The following is a 20,468-nucleotide window of genomic DNA, read 5'->3' on the forward strand; positions in this document are numbered from 1 at the left end:
AGAGCTACCTTAGAAATCACTACTGCAAAGGGTCACAATTTTGGTTCTTCTGCTTATTACATCTAAAAAATTTTTTCTTTATCCAGAAAACTATTATATGAATTTAAATTCACCATCACAATCAGGAGGAAGCCATGGCACTAACTCTGTCACCAAGTCTGGTAGACTGCCTGACAGGAATTTAGAAAGATCCTAGGGTCATGGCATCGTTCCCAGATCTGACAGGGTCAAAGGCTAGTCTAACCTTTAATAATTGTCTGTGAAGGAATTCTGTTTCCAAAAATAATTTATTCAAATATTTTATGCCAAAATAATTCTAAAAAGCATAGTTTCTATGAGTTGCCCCCAAGCAAGTGTGCAGTTAACTCCATGAACACATCTATGACTTCATAGTTTTTTATTATAGACTTTTTATCCACATGAATGTTAAAGAAACTACAACAGAGTTAAATACCATTTTTGATAACATGATTATATTCTTAATTACACTCAATATTAAACTGTAAAATATTTCCCAAGGAATACAATCTTCATACAGCAGGCAAAGTACCAGAGAAGACAGGGCCATGTGTGTCTGTCCCAGCTTGCTATGAAAAGTGGTTTTGTCTAAATGTAAGTCCCCATTCTTGGGATCGGTTTTCTGTTTTCTTTCCACTACAAGTCACTTCCGTAAAAGCAAAGGGCAATCGTGGGTGCTGCAGAGACCACATGAAGCCATCCTGGATTCCCCACCCAGCCTGTTGGCCAGCAGCACTTCCTACGCTCTGGGTTTAGTTATGCTTCAAAAACACAAACATTCAAACTTTGGTTCCACCAAGAGATGTGACAAGCATCGACGGCTCTGGTTGGCTCCCCCCTCCCCCCACTAATGAATGATGGCCACAGTCTATTTTACATGGCTGTCCGTGCTGCTGTGAGGCCACTTGTCCTTGGCTACTCTTGAACCTGATTTTGATTCCCAAGCCCTTTCAATTCGCAGTTCTTCTGCAGGTCCGAAGCGCTCAGTGGAAGGCTGTATCTTACAAGAGAACGAGAGTAAATGTGTGTCTGTCACCTGGGATAAGACAAAAAAATAAATAAATAAAATGGCACATGACAACCTAAGCATGACACAAACAGATAATGAAAACACTTAGTGATAGGGAATTTTTTTTATTACAGTTTTAATACATTTCAAATAAATGTGAGTGTGTGTTGTATGCTTGTGTATGCATGTGTGTGTATGCATGCAGGTGCACATGAATGCCCATCAGTGTGTATGTCGAAACTAGAGGTCAATGTTGACATCTGGTATATGCATGTGTATAGGCTGTTGTGTGTGTCTGCACACGGGTGCACATGCATGACCATCAGTGTGTATGTTGGAGACAGCGATCAATGTGGATGTCTTCCTAGATCACTCTCCACCCTAGTTTTTGAGGCAGGGTCTCTCACTGAGCCTGGAGCCCCTGACTTGGCTAGACTGGATAGTCAGTGAGCTTTGGGGGTGCACCTGTCTCTGCCCTTCCAGTGCTGGGGTTTCCAAAATGCACAGCTGCATGGTTGATGGAGATCTAAATGCAGACGCTTATGTGTGTGTGGCAAGCATTCTGCCAGTGAATCCATCTTCCCAGATCCTTAATATTTTTTAAAAAATGTAAATGCTCTAGCATCTTTGCTTGTATATATTTGTTTGCTGTACTAGATTATGCATCTCTGCTGACACTGAAGCAAACCAGAACTGTTAGTGAAACCAGAGTGCGCTGCTTCACTATGCCTTCTTTGCAGTAAAGGTATCTGATTTGCTTTAGAAAACTCCAGTTTCCAGCTGTTGGGCATGTATTAAGCCAGCCTGAAAAGACTAGTAATTTAGCAAAGAGGTAGACAGTCTTAACATGGGGGCAGAAATCACGTTTTCAAACTCCCCAGAAGTGTTCAAAGCAGCAGTTAGTGATAGAAATAATTCAAACATTAGGCAAAATAAGGTAGGTCATCATCTGAGGGTCTGTTACACATGGTCCTGATCCTGCTTTAATAAAAGTAGCTTCTAGAGAGATGGCTTTAGTGGCAAAGAACATATGATGCTCTGGTGGAGGACCCAGGCTGATTCCCAGCAGCCACATTGGGCTGATTATGTGTGCCTGTGGCTCCAGCTCCAGCGGATCCAATCTCTTCCTCTGGACTCTTGTGCACCCCTCACATAACTCAAAATAAACTGACATTGTATAAAATTTAAAAATAACCAAACCAACTCTTCAGGGAAGAGAGAGAAAACAGCAGAAGTCTGGGATGCAAGAGCCATCCCCAGGGCTATAGAAAAGGAAGAGACTTTGCCTTCTCTAATGTACGGGTAAGAGCAAAGGCAAAGACAAAGGCATTGGACGGAATTACTCCAGGCGACAAAGGCTACTATGTCATATTTAGAATCCTGTCTGCTCCTCATCAGCCCTAGCTAGGATCCAAGGAAGGCAGGAAAGTGGCTAAGTGGCGAGCAGTCAAGACTGAATGCTGGTGTTATCATTTGCTAACTCTGTGACCTCCCTATGCCTCAGTGTTTGAATCTATGAAATGGGGGCTGGAATGTGATCTACCTTCCGGTCTTATGGCATCTACCTTACAGGGTTGTATACCACAAGGGTAAAGGAGCAAAGCATTTGGTTCCCAGTGGCACAGTTACTGCTAAAGCAATGATAGGTACCATCATATCTATCACTAGATAGATATGCTGTCTTGGAAAATGGCGTACCACTGTAAATGAGCCTTTCGATGATTCACTTCCCACTTAGGGAAAACAATTTCATTATTTCCTGGTAAAGACATAGGTGTTTCTACCAGTGACATGAACTGCATTTGTAAAATTTTGAAGGTTATTAAAAGAAAATGAACATAAAGTCAAAATTAAATCAATGTTGACGCAGTAACATTTTCTATTTGGGGTAGAGATCGCATGCCGGTGGCACTGAGGTGTCTGGCAGGAGCTGCTCAGAGCAATAACTACAGGCGAGGAACAACATCAGAAGTGACTCCAGACTTGAAAATGGAGAGAGGGCTCCGTGGTTAAGAGCACTGACTGCTCTTGCAGAGGACCAGGTTCAGCTCCCAGCACTCATGAGGAGGCTCACAACCATCTCTAACTCCAGTTCCAGGATGGCACTTTTGACCTCTGTGAACTCCGGCACATACACGGCACACACACACACACACACACACACACACACGGTTGCAAGCATGTACACATGCACACGTGCACACCCACACTAAAATAAAATAAAACTAAATAAAAATGTTTAGAAGGGTTCAGTGAGTACCCACATAACTCTTGGACATGTTTCTCGACTCCTTCCTGCTGCTCTCCTGAGCTCACAATACAACAGACTAGCCATGCAGAACAATGTCTAACCTAATGGGGCTTGTTTTAGTAGCTGGTTTAGAGATAAATAAAGGAAACTACCCTTTACACAGCTGGTTGCTAAACAAATAGAATTCATTGCCCCAAAGGGGACTGTGCCTAGGTTGAAGAAAGACTTTAAATAAATCCACAGATAATGAATATACCAAGGGCGAGTTAGGAGTGCTCGATGCACGCGCCTTAACCGTGAGGCTGATGTTAATAAGGGTAACTTGGTTCTTCCAGTGGATGACAGTTAGTGTGCTGGCCTGGGTAGACACTTTAATTTGACACACCATGGAATCTCTTATGTTCTAACAGAGGGCCAATGACGACCTGTGGAGCAGTGATATGTGGCAGTGCTTGCTCGGCTGATTAAATGGATTGCCTGTGGTTTTGAAAAGCTTCCTCCCCTTAATATTCACATTGGAATCCACTGGGTGGCATGGATATTACCTTAAGGGTCACTCTTGCACACGATGTTAATGCATCAGGCCCTCATTTGGAAACCTGTGGTCACTCAGCAAGACAGAGCCTGTCTCTCTGCCTTGCTGTAACGATTTTTATCTCGTAATCTCTCTCGGGGTAACTCCTTGCAGGCTCCACACATTGAAAGTCGGAGGCTGCCTCTAACAACATGGTCATGATTCTCTGCATGGCTGAGTGAGCTAAGCAGTTAAGTAACCGCTAATCTTTCGAAAGCACCAGGGTCTACTTAGAGAAATCCCTGTTGTCTGCGAGGATGGAAACAAAATCAGCATGGAGGAAGCATTAGTTGCTAACCATAAATCAATCTCTTTCTCCACCTAGCCATATGCTCTGTCATTGTCAGAGATTTCAGGGCAATGCGTCTTCACTAGGTAGGTGCGAGATGGGATTTGTGACGAGCAGGGAGGATGAGCTGGGAGGTGGAAGGAATTAAAGAACTCATTGAAGCTCCTACATATAAATCAAGCCGCCCTCTAATGGATGAATCTCACAAACACTGAGCCAAACATTCAATACACTGTCTTTGACATGAGGCTCACAAATATGCAAAATGAACTCACACTGGGGGCAAGAAGTGGGAGAAAGGCTGCGAATGAGGCAAGACTGCCATCAAGGGCTGGAAACCTAAAAGTGGATTTATCTTGTCTACAGTGACTCAGCTTTGATTGTGGACACCATCATGTATGCGACTTCATAATGTGGAGGCTTTTCTAAATGTGTGTTAACACAAGGTTCTTTTTAAACACCCATGCTATTTTCTCGATGATTTGGAAGACAATTAGTTTGGCATTTCCAATATTTACCACAATTCATTTGGGTGAGTCTTGTCTTGATTACCTTGATATTCTCTGACTTAAGAGTCACGGAATCTGAACACCATAAAAATTTCCATTTGTTTTACTAGTACTAACCTGCTCTACTATATATGAGAAAAATCAATCAAACAACTTTAGACCTAGTACAAATACTTCAGCTGACAGCCAAACTCACAAGCACATTTGAGTTTAGTTTTATGGAGACAGAAGCAGAATACTGCTACTTCCAATACTTCTACTTTCTTCTCTGCTAGAACAAGCTGTGCAGGCTGGAGTAGACCAACAGTGTATCTAAGGCAGCCTGCCTTGGCACCTCTTCCTAGCTTTGCAACACAGACACATGATGTCTCATGTCCTTTCTCTACACTTCATTTCCCCAAGGACAAAGTGAAGAAGGGAGCACATGAGTGTTTCATGGGGTTTGAGGGGAGATGATATGTGGGATTATCATTGTCGAAACAAAGACTGAAATGTACCCCGATAGAGATGGTGGCAAAGACGGTCATCCGCACATGGCGGGTACACAATATGCGGAAGAGAAACACGGATGACAGGAAGGACGATGAGCCAGATTTGTAAGGACCACACCCCCACCCCGCAAAGAGACTCTAGTGAGCTGAAGACAAGTTTCAGGGGGAGGGGCCTCTCAGTGTCATCTGGAGGGAATGGATAAAATGTACTTTTTGTCCATGAGCAGGAGGGAAAGCTACTGTAACCTTGGGAGATGGCTCAGTGGGTAAAGTGTGCTTGCCGCGAAAGCTCAAGAACCTGAGTTGTCTTCACTACCCACAAAAAAACTGGGTCTGGTGGCGCATCTCTGTAAGGCAAGCGCTGGGGTTGGGGGATGGGCAAAGACAGGTGGATCATGGCACTAGCTTCTTGCCCGCTAGTCTAGCAGAGGTGGTGAGTTCTGGTTTCAGAGAAGACAGAGTATCAAAAAGTAAGACGGAGAGCAATCTAGGAAGACAAGCCAGCATTGACTTCCGACTTCCAGGAAGGTATGGATGGACAAGTGTACATGCACACCTACACGCATATACCATAAAGTCACACACACACACACACACACACACACACACACACACACGGGGGGGGGGTTGCGTCTGGCAGTGAACTTGCAATCCTGATGGTTAGGTCATCCTAACCTAGTCGTGTTGTAGTTTTGTAGTCTGACAGTTCTAATGAATATGTGTGTATTCCTCAATAGACCTAAAAGACTGCTTTTGAAATTCTTAGGTATTCCCTGATTATAATTAGAGATTCCGCTGCCTGCTTTTTTTTTTTAAGTTTAGATGTTTTTCTTTTAAATTGTTGACAGAAATGTGTCCATGAAGCTGGTTTCATTTGAAAGAATGAAAGGTTTGGCTTAGGGAAAGGCCAGATTACTATTCCCTACAGGATCTCCATGGCTTGTGTGACTCCTCAGTTGTTCATGTCACCACGTTCAGTGAGTCACTGAAAGTCACACTAGGGGAGACTTTTGGAAACAGCAGAGAGAATGAGATACTGTAAGAATGACTGTTGACGTTTCGAAGGGACATGAAGAAAAAGAAACTTCAGAACAAAATGATTGTCGCTTCTAAAGATTGGAGAGAGAGGTTCTTAAATTTAGGAGTTTGCTGTGTCATTTCTCAGAAACACTTAGCCATTACTTTAGGAAGTCAGGGCCTGGGATAAGGAGTGCACTGGCATATTGACTTAAACACAACTTTCTCAACCCCTCGGGCCAATACAAACACTTCATTAAGGAACACCCCCAGCATCTGCAGGAAGGATTAGGAAGAACCGTTTCCTCTGGCAAGCTCACCTTTTAGCTTTTGCTGAGATGGGCACCAAGCTTCTCTTTTCTGATCAGACTTGCTGCATAGGGGATCTGTAAAATAGAAACAAACATGACCATCAAGCTGGAGACACATACTTAATGGAGAACCGTCATCGCCCCTAACAACTTGAATGCCCTTGGATTTTCCCTGCTGAGAGTCGCTCTGCTCAGCTGTGTGAGGCTGCCGGGTACAGCTCCAGCCTGCAAAGTGTGGCAAGGACAGGACAGCAATCACACACCAGGTTGTTGCTACCGCTAATCACTGAGGTTACCCGGAGGCGTTTTCTTTGTAAAAAGGTTTTAAGGTCTTTGTGTTTAGCAGTATGGTATTATTGTTATTGGAAAACTGAATTACAATGTTGAAATAGGTCCAAGGTCGCAAAAGATGAATGCGATTGCAAACTTGTTCAAGATAATCATGCAGTTTAATTAGAGTGTTTTCTTTATAAAGCTGTCATTGTGGATTACAAAGAGGTCTAAGCATAAATTATTACTTTGGGTCAATTCTCAATTACTGATGAAGGGAATTAGAAACAAGTGCACTGGGTGGGAGGCACGACCTGAGAACTCTGTCTGGGTGGACCTGGAAAGTGTTTCTGAATGGTGGATTGTGAATGAAAGCCTACCACATTTGATACACGACGTTTCATTAGAAAATTCACATGCCTGAGAGAGACACATGCATTATTTACATTCGCGTTCCTGCTAACCCGGTCAGACAGCTCTGCCATTGTTTTATTCTAACCCTGATCAAGCATCTCTGTCATTGTGTTACCTGCTTGCATCAATAGGAGGTTAAATTTAGAACTCTAAATTTGCATCTATGTTACATTGGAGGGAATAAATATTCAGCCCTTTTTGATATTTTATTTATTTCTATTTTGCTTTATGGTTGTTGTGTCTGCTTGGTATATCTCTGCACCAACTGCAAGCAGTACTGAGGAAGCCGGAAGTAGATCAGATCCCCTGGGATTAGGATCGGGGTTATGCTGGGACTTGAACCTGGGTCCTTTGGAAGAACAGCCAGTGATCTTAACAGTTGAGCCATCTCTCTCCAGTCTTTTAGACTGTAACCCAAAAATATGACTGTTATATAAAATCAGTAAGGGAAAAAATACAATCATTTTCCTTCAATTAAATAATACTTCTCTCCCTCCATCCTTCCATCCCCCCTCTTCTTCCTTTCCTCCCTTTCTCCCTCACCTTTCTTACTTTCTTTCACTTGTACCTCAGGCTGAATTCAAACTCGTGATCCTCCTGCCTCAGCCTGCCAAGCACCAGAATTAGAGGTGTGCACCAGCGTACTTAGCTTTGGAATATTTTAATAATTCTATGGTACACATCTCCCCACCCCAGAATTTTATTGGGTATCTGATTTGCTTTCTTGCTTCACTGGTTCACATACGAGCCTTTATTAATGGAGAGAGCCTGTGAGCTTACACGCACGTGGTGGCTCAGACGATAAGCAGATAGACCTTGTCACTTGAATCAAGCAGGACTTTAATTGACAAAAGGAAGATGAAAACAAGCACCTCACCACGATGGCACATCACATATTGGATAAAGCGAAAGCAGCAGCATTGAAATGAACGATTCACACGACAGCAGAAAATGCTCAGCGCTCTAACCTCATGTTTTAGGACAAGGGTTAAGATCATCATCTCGAGAGCTATGACAAGGGCAGTTAGGTGGGGACCTATACCATCTCTTCTTGTAGGAGGTTATGCTATATCTGCTATTCACAGCGACAGATGAGGATTTCCCATTCTGCTCTAGGCCTCAAACAACACAGGTGGCCTCTCTTGTCAGCTGCATTGACAGGAGAGTCCTGAATGGGATTTTATTATTCCGGGCAGCAAGATCTGATGCAAACCCCTGAGCGTGAGAGTGAATAGTGAGATGCGCTCGTCCCATTTTCCTGCTCACAAAGGGCATTTAAAATGATGGTTAGATGCTGCAGGACTTGGTAAGGGTCTGTTGCATCCCAGGCACCATAGGAGAGACATTCACACCGCCTGGACCACTCTCCAAAGTGAGTAAACCACATCCCGACCCGGAGAAAACCACAGGAGTGATGATGCTTTTGCAGCCAAGTCACATGTCTCCCCGTTCACTGTCCCTCCGTTCTTTCCCTCTCTTGCTCACATCTTATCTAGCTGAAAAATAAAGAGGTGTGTGTGGGGGAGGTGTTTCAAATAACTGCACCAGATTCTTAGAGCTCCAGGTTAGAACTTAAATTGCCGCAGAGTGTTGTCCTCATACAAACGCTGGGTCCCACCTGTGTTTCCGTGGAACAAGGACTAAATGAAAAGCAGGCAATAACAAAAACAACGAGCAGAAGCATCTGGGCCACCGCTGTATGCTTTAAATTCCAATCCCTGAATCATAAATGATAAGTAAAGATGATAAAACAGCCCACTTGTTGCCGAGAGCTGTGTTATTTTACTGGTTCCAAGACACACTTTCCCCTGCACATTTTAACGTCTCTGGAATCTGTGGTTTCTTAGAATTAGAGTTAGAAGCTTTTCTTCTTTTTGAGTCATTAGGCAGTGGTGCCTTGTACCGTCGATGACTTCTAAGATTCTATATAACATAATATTATATTTACAGAGGTCAGCAAATACTCCTGACTTGGGAGTTTCATATTCTAGAGACTATGTTTAAGCTAGTCATTCCTGTGGAAGTCTACTACAGAACTTACAAAAGCTTTCTTTCCAGTTTTACCACTGTGGAAATCACCAAGGTTTAGAACACTTTGAAATGTTACCTACTTTATATCTTACCCAGCTGACCCTAATAGGTCAAAAGTAGTGGGGTCTCACTGATAGAGATTTCAAGTTTGTGTTGCGGGAGAGTTGGTTTGAGCTCAGATACTCAGATGAGTCGATATCTCAAAGCCAGAAACATGAGAAGAATGCCCCAGGGTGGAAGGACAATGGAGCCATTGTCAAGACACAGGGCACTTGATTACTGGTGGAAAAAAGATGCATAGCATCAAAGTCTGCCTGCTGCTATAGAATCTGGCGGAAGCTTCTATGGGAGGTCAGAGTTTTCATCAAGCCCAAAGCTTGCAGGGACCTTCTTACCACATATGCTTAGTCACGAAAGCAAAGCTGCTTAAAAAGCCTGGAGATCTTTTTGTAAAAGCACAAGACAGAAACGGTTCTATTCGCATTTTAGGAAGAAGATAGACAATGCAATTTAAAGAACTTTCCGGTTTGAGTCTGGGGACATTTTGTCAAGTTCCCATCCCAAAGAATACTGGACGCTGTCCGAGGAAAGACAGTTATCACTGGGAAGCTGTGTCCCTGCCTCACTGGTGCTCACCAATGAGAAGGGTTTACCGATCCTCCATGAAGAGCTACTGTGTTCCTCTCACAGGGAAGCGGTAAACTGAGTTTACAAGTCCCCCACGAATGAAACATTAATACTAAACTTATTGCTTGAACATTATTTTAATTCAAGTCTTTTAATGGGGAACTTGTGTTTCCTTGGCTGCGTGTCACTGCAGTGTCCTAGAACAACAGCAGAGGGCACTTCAAGACTAGGACATCACTCGTGTCTCTGCGGCTAGCAGCAGCTGCCAGGCAAGTTCAGGCGCTGAGTCTGGGCCTTGCCCTGGATCAGGAGCTCTGGACCAGTAGTTGACAGCATCCCTGAAGAGCTCAGGGTTGGAAGAGTGTGCCTTAGGCAACCCTGCAGCGATTGCTTATACAGACGCACTTTCTTCAAGAATGATTGTCAAGTTAGCAGTGAAGAAGCAAGCCAAGTCCTCGCTATAAATTATTACATACTCAAGGACGTAGGTCAGTTTCAATGGAAAGTTATGCGCTGAGTAAAACATCCTCAGTTTCTTTCCAACCCTAATAGACGACAGATTTGACTTTTTAAAACTGAACACATTTCTCCCAGAATCGTAATTTACTGTGACTTGAGAAGTCTTTTGCCTTTTATTATGCTAACACATTTTTACAAACTTGCTAAATTTTAAAACGTTTGCATTTTGTTCATAGCTAGAGGAATGTCTTTCTTTGTTTTGTAGAAATAAATCTGGGTTAGTAAAGAAGACACTTTAAGGATTTGAAAGCTCAGATCAGGAATGCCAGATTCTTTCTTTCTTTCTTTCTTTCTTTCTTTTGTGCACACAAGTAATAGAAAAATTCAAATTTTAAGTATCGTTTTAAGAGTCAGCTTGTGGCCATTTACAAATGGTAAGCAACCTAATTCTGCATGCGCTTTAACATTAGCATTGCAGTATATGCACATCCATTTCTAAATGCAGAAGGAGGCTCATCATTTGACTATATAGCCACTGCATGTGTGTATTCAACAGACTGGAAAAAGAAGACACAGAAACTATAGTCAGGGGAGGACCTAAAAATGTAGGAGCCAAAGAAATTCATGACTTTTCTGTATATGGCAATGATACCCAAAATGCTTTCTGTGTATGTATTTTGAATAGGAGCACTGTGTAACAACACAGAATAAATGTGCTTGTGCATCTGCAGGAACCATCACCAAATATGACGGTTTTAAATATTTTAATTCTCTGGAATTGAAAGGCAGGCTAGGTTGTTTCCTCATCTAAGGAAAAGACGGCGTATTCTGCGATTCTATGCTGTGTAGACTTTGAATATGAAATGACGCAAGTCGTTTGCTCTGTCTGTTACCAAGGAGCCCCGTTCATAGCCACACTGACTGATTGGTGAAAAGACGCTCCCACTAAAATGCTGTGAGAGCAAACCAAACTGTGCCACTTTGCAGCTCCTCGCTCATCTTCAGAGACTCTCAGCAGATACGCAAGGCTGCATAAGGAACAAGGTAAATAATAGTTCAAACAACATTGCTCTGCTGTCTCCTTTCTAAAAGCAAACAGAGGGATAAAAATAAAAAAACAAAACAAAACAGGTCCTTCCTGCCCAAAAGCAACTCTGACACCAGGCTTATTTTGTTCCACTGTTTTGAGAAGGGCCATGCTCTTCTCCTGGCCGCTCGTACTGCAGTTCACGTGACTTTGGATTATAATACAATCCTGTCACATTCAGTCTACCAGCAGCTCATTTCTGGGAGATCTGACGCTCAGAGAAGGGGCCGTGGGTCCAGGCTGGTAGACCTTATAGCATGTCTGCTAGTGGCAGGCAGGGCAGTAATAACACATGAGCGCCTCACTGTAATTCCCAACTGTGCTGTCCTTTACTGGGGAGTGGGGAGCATGTGAGGACATCAGGACCAACCCAGGAAAATCTAGAAAGAATGAGAAAGAATAGCTGTATTGTGTGGGGTTAGGTTGGGTGCTTGGTGCAACCAAACGTTCATTTCAAGTGTTGAAGGCTGTACACTATGTTGGGTGTTGGAGGCAGCTCCACAGTCCTGGGTGTCTTATTGTAGGGGACCCAAAATAGAGGGAATAAGGAAAAATCAGTCAAGTTTGTTTCATTAATTTTCAAGTTGCGTGCCTACAACTTTGTACCCAAAGGAGTGTGTGTGTGTGTGTGTGTGTGTGTGTGTGTGTGTGTCCGTGTCCGTGTCGTGTGTGCATGCGTGGTTCATGTGTGTTGGGGAGGTCTTGGCTCTCCCAAATGGTTTCATTAACCCCAGGAGCCCTTTGCTACCTAGTAGGGCATGAATAAATAGCATTTGCATGTTTAGTAATACCAACTTGTATCTTTCTTGAACGCAGTACAAAGATCTGATACACTTTCTATTCTAGCAATAGTACATGCTTGCTATATGCCTATATCCTTTCCTCTGTCAAGGGAAATTAAGACATTAAAGCTACCCAGGTGGCCTTGAAAAGGGACCCTGAAATAAGTGCCTAACTCCCGTCCTAATGCTCATCTTGTCCTGTTCACAGCCGCCCTGAAATCTCAGTTCTTGTTTGTTGGATGGTAATTTCTGTTTTAAAAGCCAGAAAAAAAAAATGCTGTAAGCAGATTAATTCAGGCCTTAACATCCTGCCCCATCTGCCTCCAGTCTTACACTGACATTCTTCCCCCGGAGGGAGAAAATGACCAGCATGTTCTCTGTAAAGAAGTTTAAGCTCGTATTGTCCAACATCAAAGGCTGAGAATAGTAGATACATTTGTTTTTACCCTCCGTATGGAGTGTATTATCAGTCAAGACTATCCTCAGCTTCCCAGTGGATTTAGGTGTAATCAAAACCAGCACACACACACACACACACACACACACACACACACACACACTGCCACCACCACTACCACTACCACCAACACCACCACCACCACCAACCCACAGGAAGACCCTGCGTAAGCATTATCTGGCAGAAAGGTTTTCTAAACCTGGAGCTATTAATGAGCACCTGAGACCAGAGAGACCACAGTGAGGGTGTCACAGTTATTATAAACCCCACTTTTAGCTGAGACCCTCATTTAGAAAATGTAATGAAATCCAAGGTTGTTTTAAAGTAGTCCCAGGAATCTCTGTGGACATGGGCATGCTTGCTCCTTCCATACAAAGACACAGCACTAACCATCTTCTTCAAACAATCCCGACAAAACTACATTTGGCTCTTAAGACACTTTAGACATGCACAGTGGCCTAAGGGTAGAAGAGATCAATGAAACGCAATGTCAAACAACCCAAATTATGACAACCGCATTTCCAGAGATCAGCGTCTTTAGCCAGGTGTTTAAAAGTAATCTCAAAAATATTCTGTATAAATTATTCCCTCTATTGCTTGCTCTTTGGAAAATGAAGAAGCTTGGGAGACTTATTTAAAGATCCAGGGCTTATACCAGATGTATCTCCATGGGACGGAACAGTGAGGCATTCTGAAAGCAAAACCTCAAAACCAAATCTTCCTGACTGCTGCTGTTTCCCATTTAAAGAGATCACTTTGAGAAAGGATGAGGCTAGAGAAGAGCCCTTCATTTGGAAACGATTTGCTTCTTTTCATCACCCATCGAGTGCACGTAATTGGTTAATTGTATATCTATTCTGCTCTATTGACCATGGAGGGCCTGGCTGGTAGAAGGTGCGGAGGGCAGGAACTGTGCCCTTCTGTGAGTTCCTGTTCCATCCCCACATGGTGCCTGCTCGTTTGCAGCATGAAAGTGTGCTCCATACCTCTGATTTGCCCATGGAGGCGATGCACACATGGGAAGCAGTTACAGATCGAAGAAACATACTGACACATCTGTTTACTCTGGGTCTACGTAAATCCCGTGGTAATTAGCATCTTAACCAGCTGGGAGGGAAGTGGACCAACAGTGTGGCATGCATCGAGGGCTTTGAAAACAAACCAGCGACCTTACATGTGTCTATAGGCAGAAATGGCTCTTACAATTTGTAACTGTTGCACCATTTCTTCTCGGTAAGCCAGCTCCCTTTTCATCTGATCCTGGAAGTTATCTGGGGAAGAGAAGAACAGAAAGGGAATTAATACTAGTGCAGAACCCACATTTAGTGTGCAGTTGGTCCTCCAAAGCCTAGACTCCTGGTGCTGTGGAGTGAACCAACTTCAGATCAACAACGTAACAAGGAAGATGGAGTAACATCCACCCACATCTGCCTGTATCAGTGATGGAGACATCCACAGAAGGATTTCTAAAACCCTCTCTATTGAGGACCCCGTAGGACCTCTTTTCACCTGAGAAACTTGTTTCTCAGAAACTTTTGTGACCCACATATGTAGATATATAAAATAGGTAGACAAGCCAAATACTGATGATATACAAAATATATAATCCATAAAGAATTTTATTTTAAAACAACTCTGTGGTATACATCTAACTTCACAATTTATTGGTGACAAAATCAAACCTGCTACACAGGTAGATATATATGCTGGCCTAACTTTATGTAGAGTGAAATGTTGGCAGAATATTTGATACTATACGATATTGTCAGCATTTTACATTTGACTGATATTCTGAATCTTGTAATTATCAATGCTGAGAATATGGTTTTTACATAAACATGCACCACAAAATGTCAGATGTATGCTTTGGAAATTCTATCCTAATCCCAAACCAAAATTCATTTGTTTATTATTTTCGGAAACCCAAGTCAGCAACTCAAGCAACAATTTTTAAAAAACAAACATCCTTACACGATATAATCAAAAGACACATTAAATTGATCTTTATATGATGAAGAATGATGATAGGGAGGTATAAAAAAGTGCTCGGGTTCCTGGAAAGATATCTTAGAGGTTAAAGGCACTGACTGCTCTTCCAGAGGCCCTGGGCTCAATCCCTAGCATTCATGTGGCAGCTCACAACTGTCTGTAACTTCAGTTCAAGGGGACAGCACATCTTCTGGCCCCCACTGGCACTTGACATATATGTCAAGTGCATAGACATATATGTAGGTGAAATACCCATATATGTAAAAAAGTTTTAAAAATTTCTATAACTAAACCATTTTGTTTAAAGAGCCAAAACTTTGTATGGTGATTATGAAATTCAAAGCATGCAGCTCCTGCGCAGAGGTGTTCCTGTAGCGTTCCTTGGCGCTGCATGACTTGGTCCGAGGTAGTGATTGAATCATGCAACATGACAAGGACAAGTCCTGCCCCCAAAGCCTTGGATTCATTGTGCACTTGATTTTGAATTAACCTTTGCTCATTTAATGTTCAGAAATCTTTTACTGTTGCTCCAAATTGCGTGACTCCCACGCTCACGTATGTGGCCCCGAGTGAGGGTTGTGACTGACGGTTTGCTGTATTAGGTGTAGTCCAAAGTATGTGGGAGGATATCCTCGGGTTATATGAGAACACCAAGCAATGCTATATGACACTGGCACCTCCACAGAATTTTGTTATCTGCAGAGGGTTCTGGAGCCAATCCGCCATGGGTACGGAAGGATGAATACATCTGAAAAAATATGACCGACAGTGCCCTAGAATCTGCTACCCCTTTGAGGCCTCTCCTCTCCTGTCCTGTCCTCTCCTGACCTCACCCCTCCTCTCCTCTCCTCCCTTCTCCTCTCCTGTCTTCTCCCCTCCTGCTTTCTTTCTTTTTAAGACAAGATCTCACTGGATAGCCCTGGCCAGTCTGGAACTCTCTCAGTAGATCAGGCTGACCTCAAACTGTTGTTGATATTTCTGCCTCTCAAGGGGTGGGGTTGCAGACACATGCCACAGGTCTGTTGCTTTTCTTTCCTTGTAAGTAAACAATTTAGTTATTTGAAGATATATTCTCAACAATGTAACTTGATTAGACTGCACAGGAAATTCTGAGACATAAGAGCAGCTCGTTCCTTTTACAGTACCGCATCCTCCATTGAGTCTATTTCCTCGCATGTAAGAATCGCTCAGAAATGAGCAGTGTAGTTGGGTCCTCTACTTATGCATAGCACGGCGTGGAAGGCACCTAGAGTCTGCAGCGCTACAGCTACAGCGGAAGGAAGGGAAGGGATGCAGGTCATAGGGCGCTAACCACAGGGAGCGCTGAGTGCTGTGTAAGACATGGAAAATGCTTGTCCTGCTCCCATGCAACTTAGTGCCCTCCTACTCCAGGCTGACTCTACAAACAGCGAGCCTTCTCACCCCATGCCAGCCTTGCTGTGGTCTTCTTTGGTCTCATGAGGGCTGTAGGCTTGGCCACAATCCGAGGAAAGAGGGGCTTTAAGAGACACCTGACTCCAAAGTCAGGTGGAGGTGGCACACACTACCATCACACCTTTAATCCCAGCACTTGGAAGACAAGGGCAGGCAGATCTCTATGAGTTCAAGGCCAACCTGGGCTACAGAGCAAGTTCCAGGACATCCAGAGCTACACAGAAAAACCCTGTCTCAAAAAACCAAAAGAAAATAAGGAAAGAAAAGAGAGACTGCTGTGTAAAGTAGTATTGATAGTCTATGTGTTAATTAGTTTAATTTTACATAAATGACTTCCGAACCTACAGCACAGCATGGCATGCTCTCCGCGTGATGTTTTTTAAAATGCAGTCTTATCTAACTTGGCTCTTTCCCCTTATAAAAGAAAGGAGCGTGAATTCATACTGCACTTGTGACCAACAGGCGGAAGCTTGGAGAAGCCAGAAACCACCACCAACTTTTCCTTTCTTCTTTCTTTTGCCTTTCCAATCAAACAACTGGCAGTGAGCCTCTGTGTTCTCCCTCCTCCACCTCCTCTCCCTCCTCCATCTCTCCCTCCTCCACCTCCTCTCCCTCCTCCACCTCCTCTTCCTCCTCCACTTCCTTTCCTTCCACCTCTTCTTCCTCCACCTCCTCTACCTCCTCTTCCTCCTCCACTTCCTTTCCTTCCACCTCTTCTTCCGCCACCTCCTCTCCCTCCTCCACCTCCTTTTCCACCACCTTCTCTCCCTCCACCTCCTCTTCCTCCACCTCCTCTCCCTCTTCTTCCTCCACCTCCTCTTCCTCCTCCACTTCCTCTTCTTCCACCTCCTTCCACCTCCTCTTCCTCCACCTTCTCTCCCTCCACCTTCTCTCCCTCCACCTCCTCTTCCTCTCCTTCCTCTCCCTCCTCTCCTTCCTCTCCCTCCACCTCCTCTCCCTCCTCTCATTCACAGTTGCCTCTTTCTGAACAGGTTTCTGACTGACCTCAGGCAAATCCTTTTTATTTCCTTAAAATTCTGCCTGAAAACTCTTCAGTGGTTTCCTAGCATTTTCAAAGTAACAAATCCTAAGTCTCCAGGTGCCTATCAATAAAAAAAAATGGTCTTTTCATTTTCTTGGCATTTGCCTTTCTATATGATTAGAATTCAAGACATATATTATCATTCATATTTGAAAACCATCCAGTCCCTACTTTCACTTCCAAATGCAGTATAGGGATCAGTGTGGGAAGACTTTATAGTATAGGGTAGAGGGATCAGTGTGGGTAGATGGCAGGGAGTCTGGAGGAAGGGATTTCCAGAGCAAAGAGGTAAACAGCACCCTAGGGAGGCTTGGGGGGGGGGGGGAGGGAAGGGGCACTGCAGGTGGCCTGGCTGACTGCAGCAGAGGGCAAGAAGGAAATTTCCAGAACTCTGCTGCCCGTGAAACCACTCTCCAGTTTTCAAACAAGCATTGTGTTCCCTGTCTCTGGATCCTTGTTCCTGCTGGGGTCTACCCTTACAGCAAGTACCTCCATTGACCTCCATTCCCAGTTCAAACACTTCCTCCCTGTAAAAGTCTTTCAGTTTTCTCGACTCTCCTGCCAGAATCAATTACCTTTCTTTTGGACTCTTCCAGCTAGCTGCCCAAACCGCCACTAACATATCCATAATATGTGTTACTAGTTGGGATACATCTACCTCCCAGTTGGCTATCTAGTGAGTTCACAGGACAGAAAGGTAAGTTTTACATTCTTTAAAGATCTCCAGGCCCGCAGCAGTCCTCAGCAGGCGGGAGGGAGAGCGACGAAATGGAGCAGAGACTAAGAAAATCAAAGCCATATCAACGGAGGGTCAGGCTTGGGCACAGTGGGCCTTGGGCCTTCCTGGAAGGAACAGGGTGGGGATGACGGCCCTAAGGAATATTCTTACTCTAGCATTTTAAGATCTGATGACAAAGCAGACTGGTTTGTTCAGGGTCCAAGCACCCTTCCTGCCAGGAGGGCTTGATTCTGATACGCTCTGATGACAATTAGAGGGGCCCTGTGAGAAGTCAGGAGCCACAGTCTGGGCACCAGGCAACAAGAGAAGCAGCCCCCACCACAAACCGCACTGTCTCCATGCCTTCTCCCACAGTCGGCTCCCAGAACCTCCACAGTAGCCACTGAGTTTCTAGACATAGAGTTTCATTCTGACTCTCCTCACAGTAGACCCTCCTTTCATCAGCCGATCTGCCTAAAGGGATAAGAGAGGGAGGGGCGAGGCTAGGGAGCAGCCAGGGGCTGGTCACCACCTGGGGCATTTCCCTGGGAGGTTGGGGGGGGGGGGAGCTGAGGTGGAACAGCCAAGGGCAATTTAGAGTGGAATCCTGGCAACTAGACTTTCCCTAACTCTCATCAATGCTGACTATGATGCAATGAATACAGTTCCTTGAAAGGCAGGCGGGTTTCACCAAGGGTTAGAGAAAGGGTGGTTTGATTTTCTTAGACTGGAGTGGGAAAGGTCATCAGCGGCAGAAGGCCAAGAGCAAAGTATTTGTTGATCTTTTTGTTTTGTTTTGTTTGAAACCAGGTATTGCTGTTTAGGCTAGCCTTGAACTCACTATGTAGCTGAGGCTAACCTTGGTCTCCTGATCCTCCTGCTTCTAGTGCCCTAGGGCTGAGATTATAAGCACGTGTTACCACACTTAAGATTGATGGATTTGATTAGCCAGAAATTGAAAACTTCAGTTTGAGAACAAATCACATATTGAACTTCCCACAAAACACCATAGTTAACGTTTAAAGATAAGTTTAAGGAATATTGGCTACAGGTCAGACAACTAATATTTTACTATTTAATGGAATTCTACATGGAGGAACTGTATGTATCTCAGGGTAGAATGCTTGCCCAGCATGCATAAGGTTTTGGGTTCCTTTCTCAGTATGGAGAAAAGAAAAAGAAGTTCCTACAATCCAGTAACAAAGTAACACATCAAAAGAAATGTGGGAAGAGGCAATGTAGAGAAGGCTCACAAGTCACTTTAGAGGATGATAAAGAAAATGTGGTCAGTGCCCTGGCCGGGAAGACCAGGAGATAAAAAAGAAACATGCTGCATGAGGAACCAAGGACAGGAAGACAGACCAGGGCATCCCTTCTGGGAAAGGACTTGAAGTTAGATATTAAGAGGCTTCAAGTCCGTGCCCATCAGCAGAGCAGTTCATCTGGAAACATCACAAAGAGATACCCGCATCCTGTGCAGACTTAGCTGCAATGCCACCCTCATCTGAAGCTCTGGACCAGACTTGGTGTCCAATGTATGTTTCACACTCCTTTTTTGAAAAAAAAATCATTTATTTTTTTAATTTCAAATATGTGTACTGTATTTATATTATTTCCCCTCCAACTCCTCCCATACAGCTTCATCTCCCAAATTCATTTTCATTAATATATTACATTTTAATACATATATTTTCTTTAACACATACAATGGATTAATATATAAAACAGCCTGCTGAGTCTATTTAGTGTGGCTCACATGTATGTTTTTAGGACTGACCACTTGGCATTAACTAATTAGGGGGTTCATCTCTAAAAAAATATGCAATACTTTTAGTAGAAAGACAGAAAACACTAAAATGTTAACTTTTGTGGGGGGTGGCTAGGTAACATGACCATTAGTGATGTTCTTCTCTTCCCTTTGTATTTCTGCCTAAATTTTTCTGTGATAAACATGTGTATGACTTCTGAGATTAAAAGATTGCCAATGTGAAAATGGAGCATGTTTTTAAAATGTTGCTACTTTCAGCCACTGATGAGGAATAACTGGGGATGAGAACTCACTAAGCTTACTCCTCCAGTGAGAGGCAGCTGAGAAGGCCACTGCGGTGCACTGTGGAGCACTGTGCCAGCCAACATGGTGGCCGAGAACACTTCAGAAGCACAGTTTTCCGGACAACAACAGAAAGTGTACAGTGCGCATCCCTGGGACTGTGAGCCAGAAGAGCACCATCTGGCACATCTGGCACATCTGGCTACTAGAAGGCTCTGCTCACAGAGCACTGGGCATGTGGCTCATCATCTTTACCTTTGTCACGGTTCGCAAACAACTCTGGGGACTTTTGATCTGTCGGTATTTGGAAGTTCTCTCCTATGCTCACTTCCAGAGGAGACCACAAAAAGAGAGGCGGGAAGGTGGCGAACCACTGAGTGCAAAATGAAGTCTTGCAAATAAGCCACAACGCGGACCGTAGGATTCGTGTGGGTGGCAGTGAGTTTGTTTTCAGTAAGAAATAATCAGGGGGCTGTGGGGATGCTCAGTGGGCAAAGGTTACCTTGTGACCTGAGTTCAGCCCTCAGAAACCATGGAAAAATGCTAGGCATGGTTTTACAGATATCTAATCCTGTGTTGGGGAGGCAGAGGCAGGAGGATCTCTGGGACTGGCTCACCAACCAGTCTGGTCTAATTGGT

General features: G+C 43.9%; 1 protein-coding gene across 1 annotated transcript in view; it reads right to left on the bottom strand.

Moving 5' to 3' along the window:
- Positions 1-382: 382 nt before the first annotated feature.
- Positions 383-20,468, bottom strand: part of Skor2 (SKI family transcriptional corepressor 2) — a 42,980-nt gene continuing 22,894 nt past the window's right edge. The window contains exons 6-8 of the mRNA XM_085699679.2: positions 13,800-13,867; positions 6,479-6,544; positions 383-1,054 (exon numbers count right to left, since the gene is read on the bottom strand). Of these exons, the coding sequence (XP_085555805.1) occupies positions 6,482-6,544; positions 13,800-13,867 (131 nt within the window). The 3' untranslated portion in view covers positions 383-1,054; positions 6,479-6,481. The remainder of the gene's footprint in view (positions 1,055-6,478; positions 6,545-13,799; positions 13,868-20,468) is intronic.

This window comes from Myodes glareolus, chromosome 13 (assembly GCF_982192425.1).
Source record: "Myodes glareolus chromosome 13, mMyoGla1.1, whole genome shotgun sequence".
Lineage (NCBI taxonomy): Eukaryota > Metazoa > Chordata > Mammalia > Rodentia > Cricetidae > Myodes > Myodes glareolus.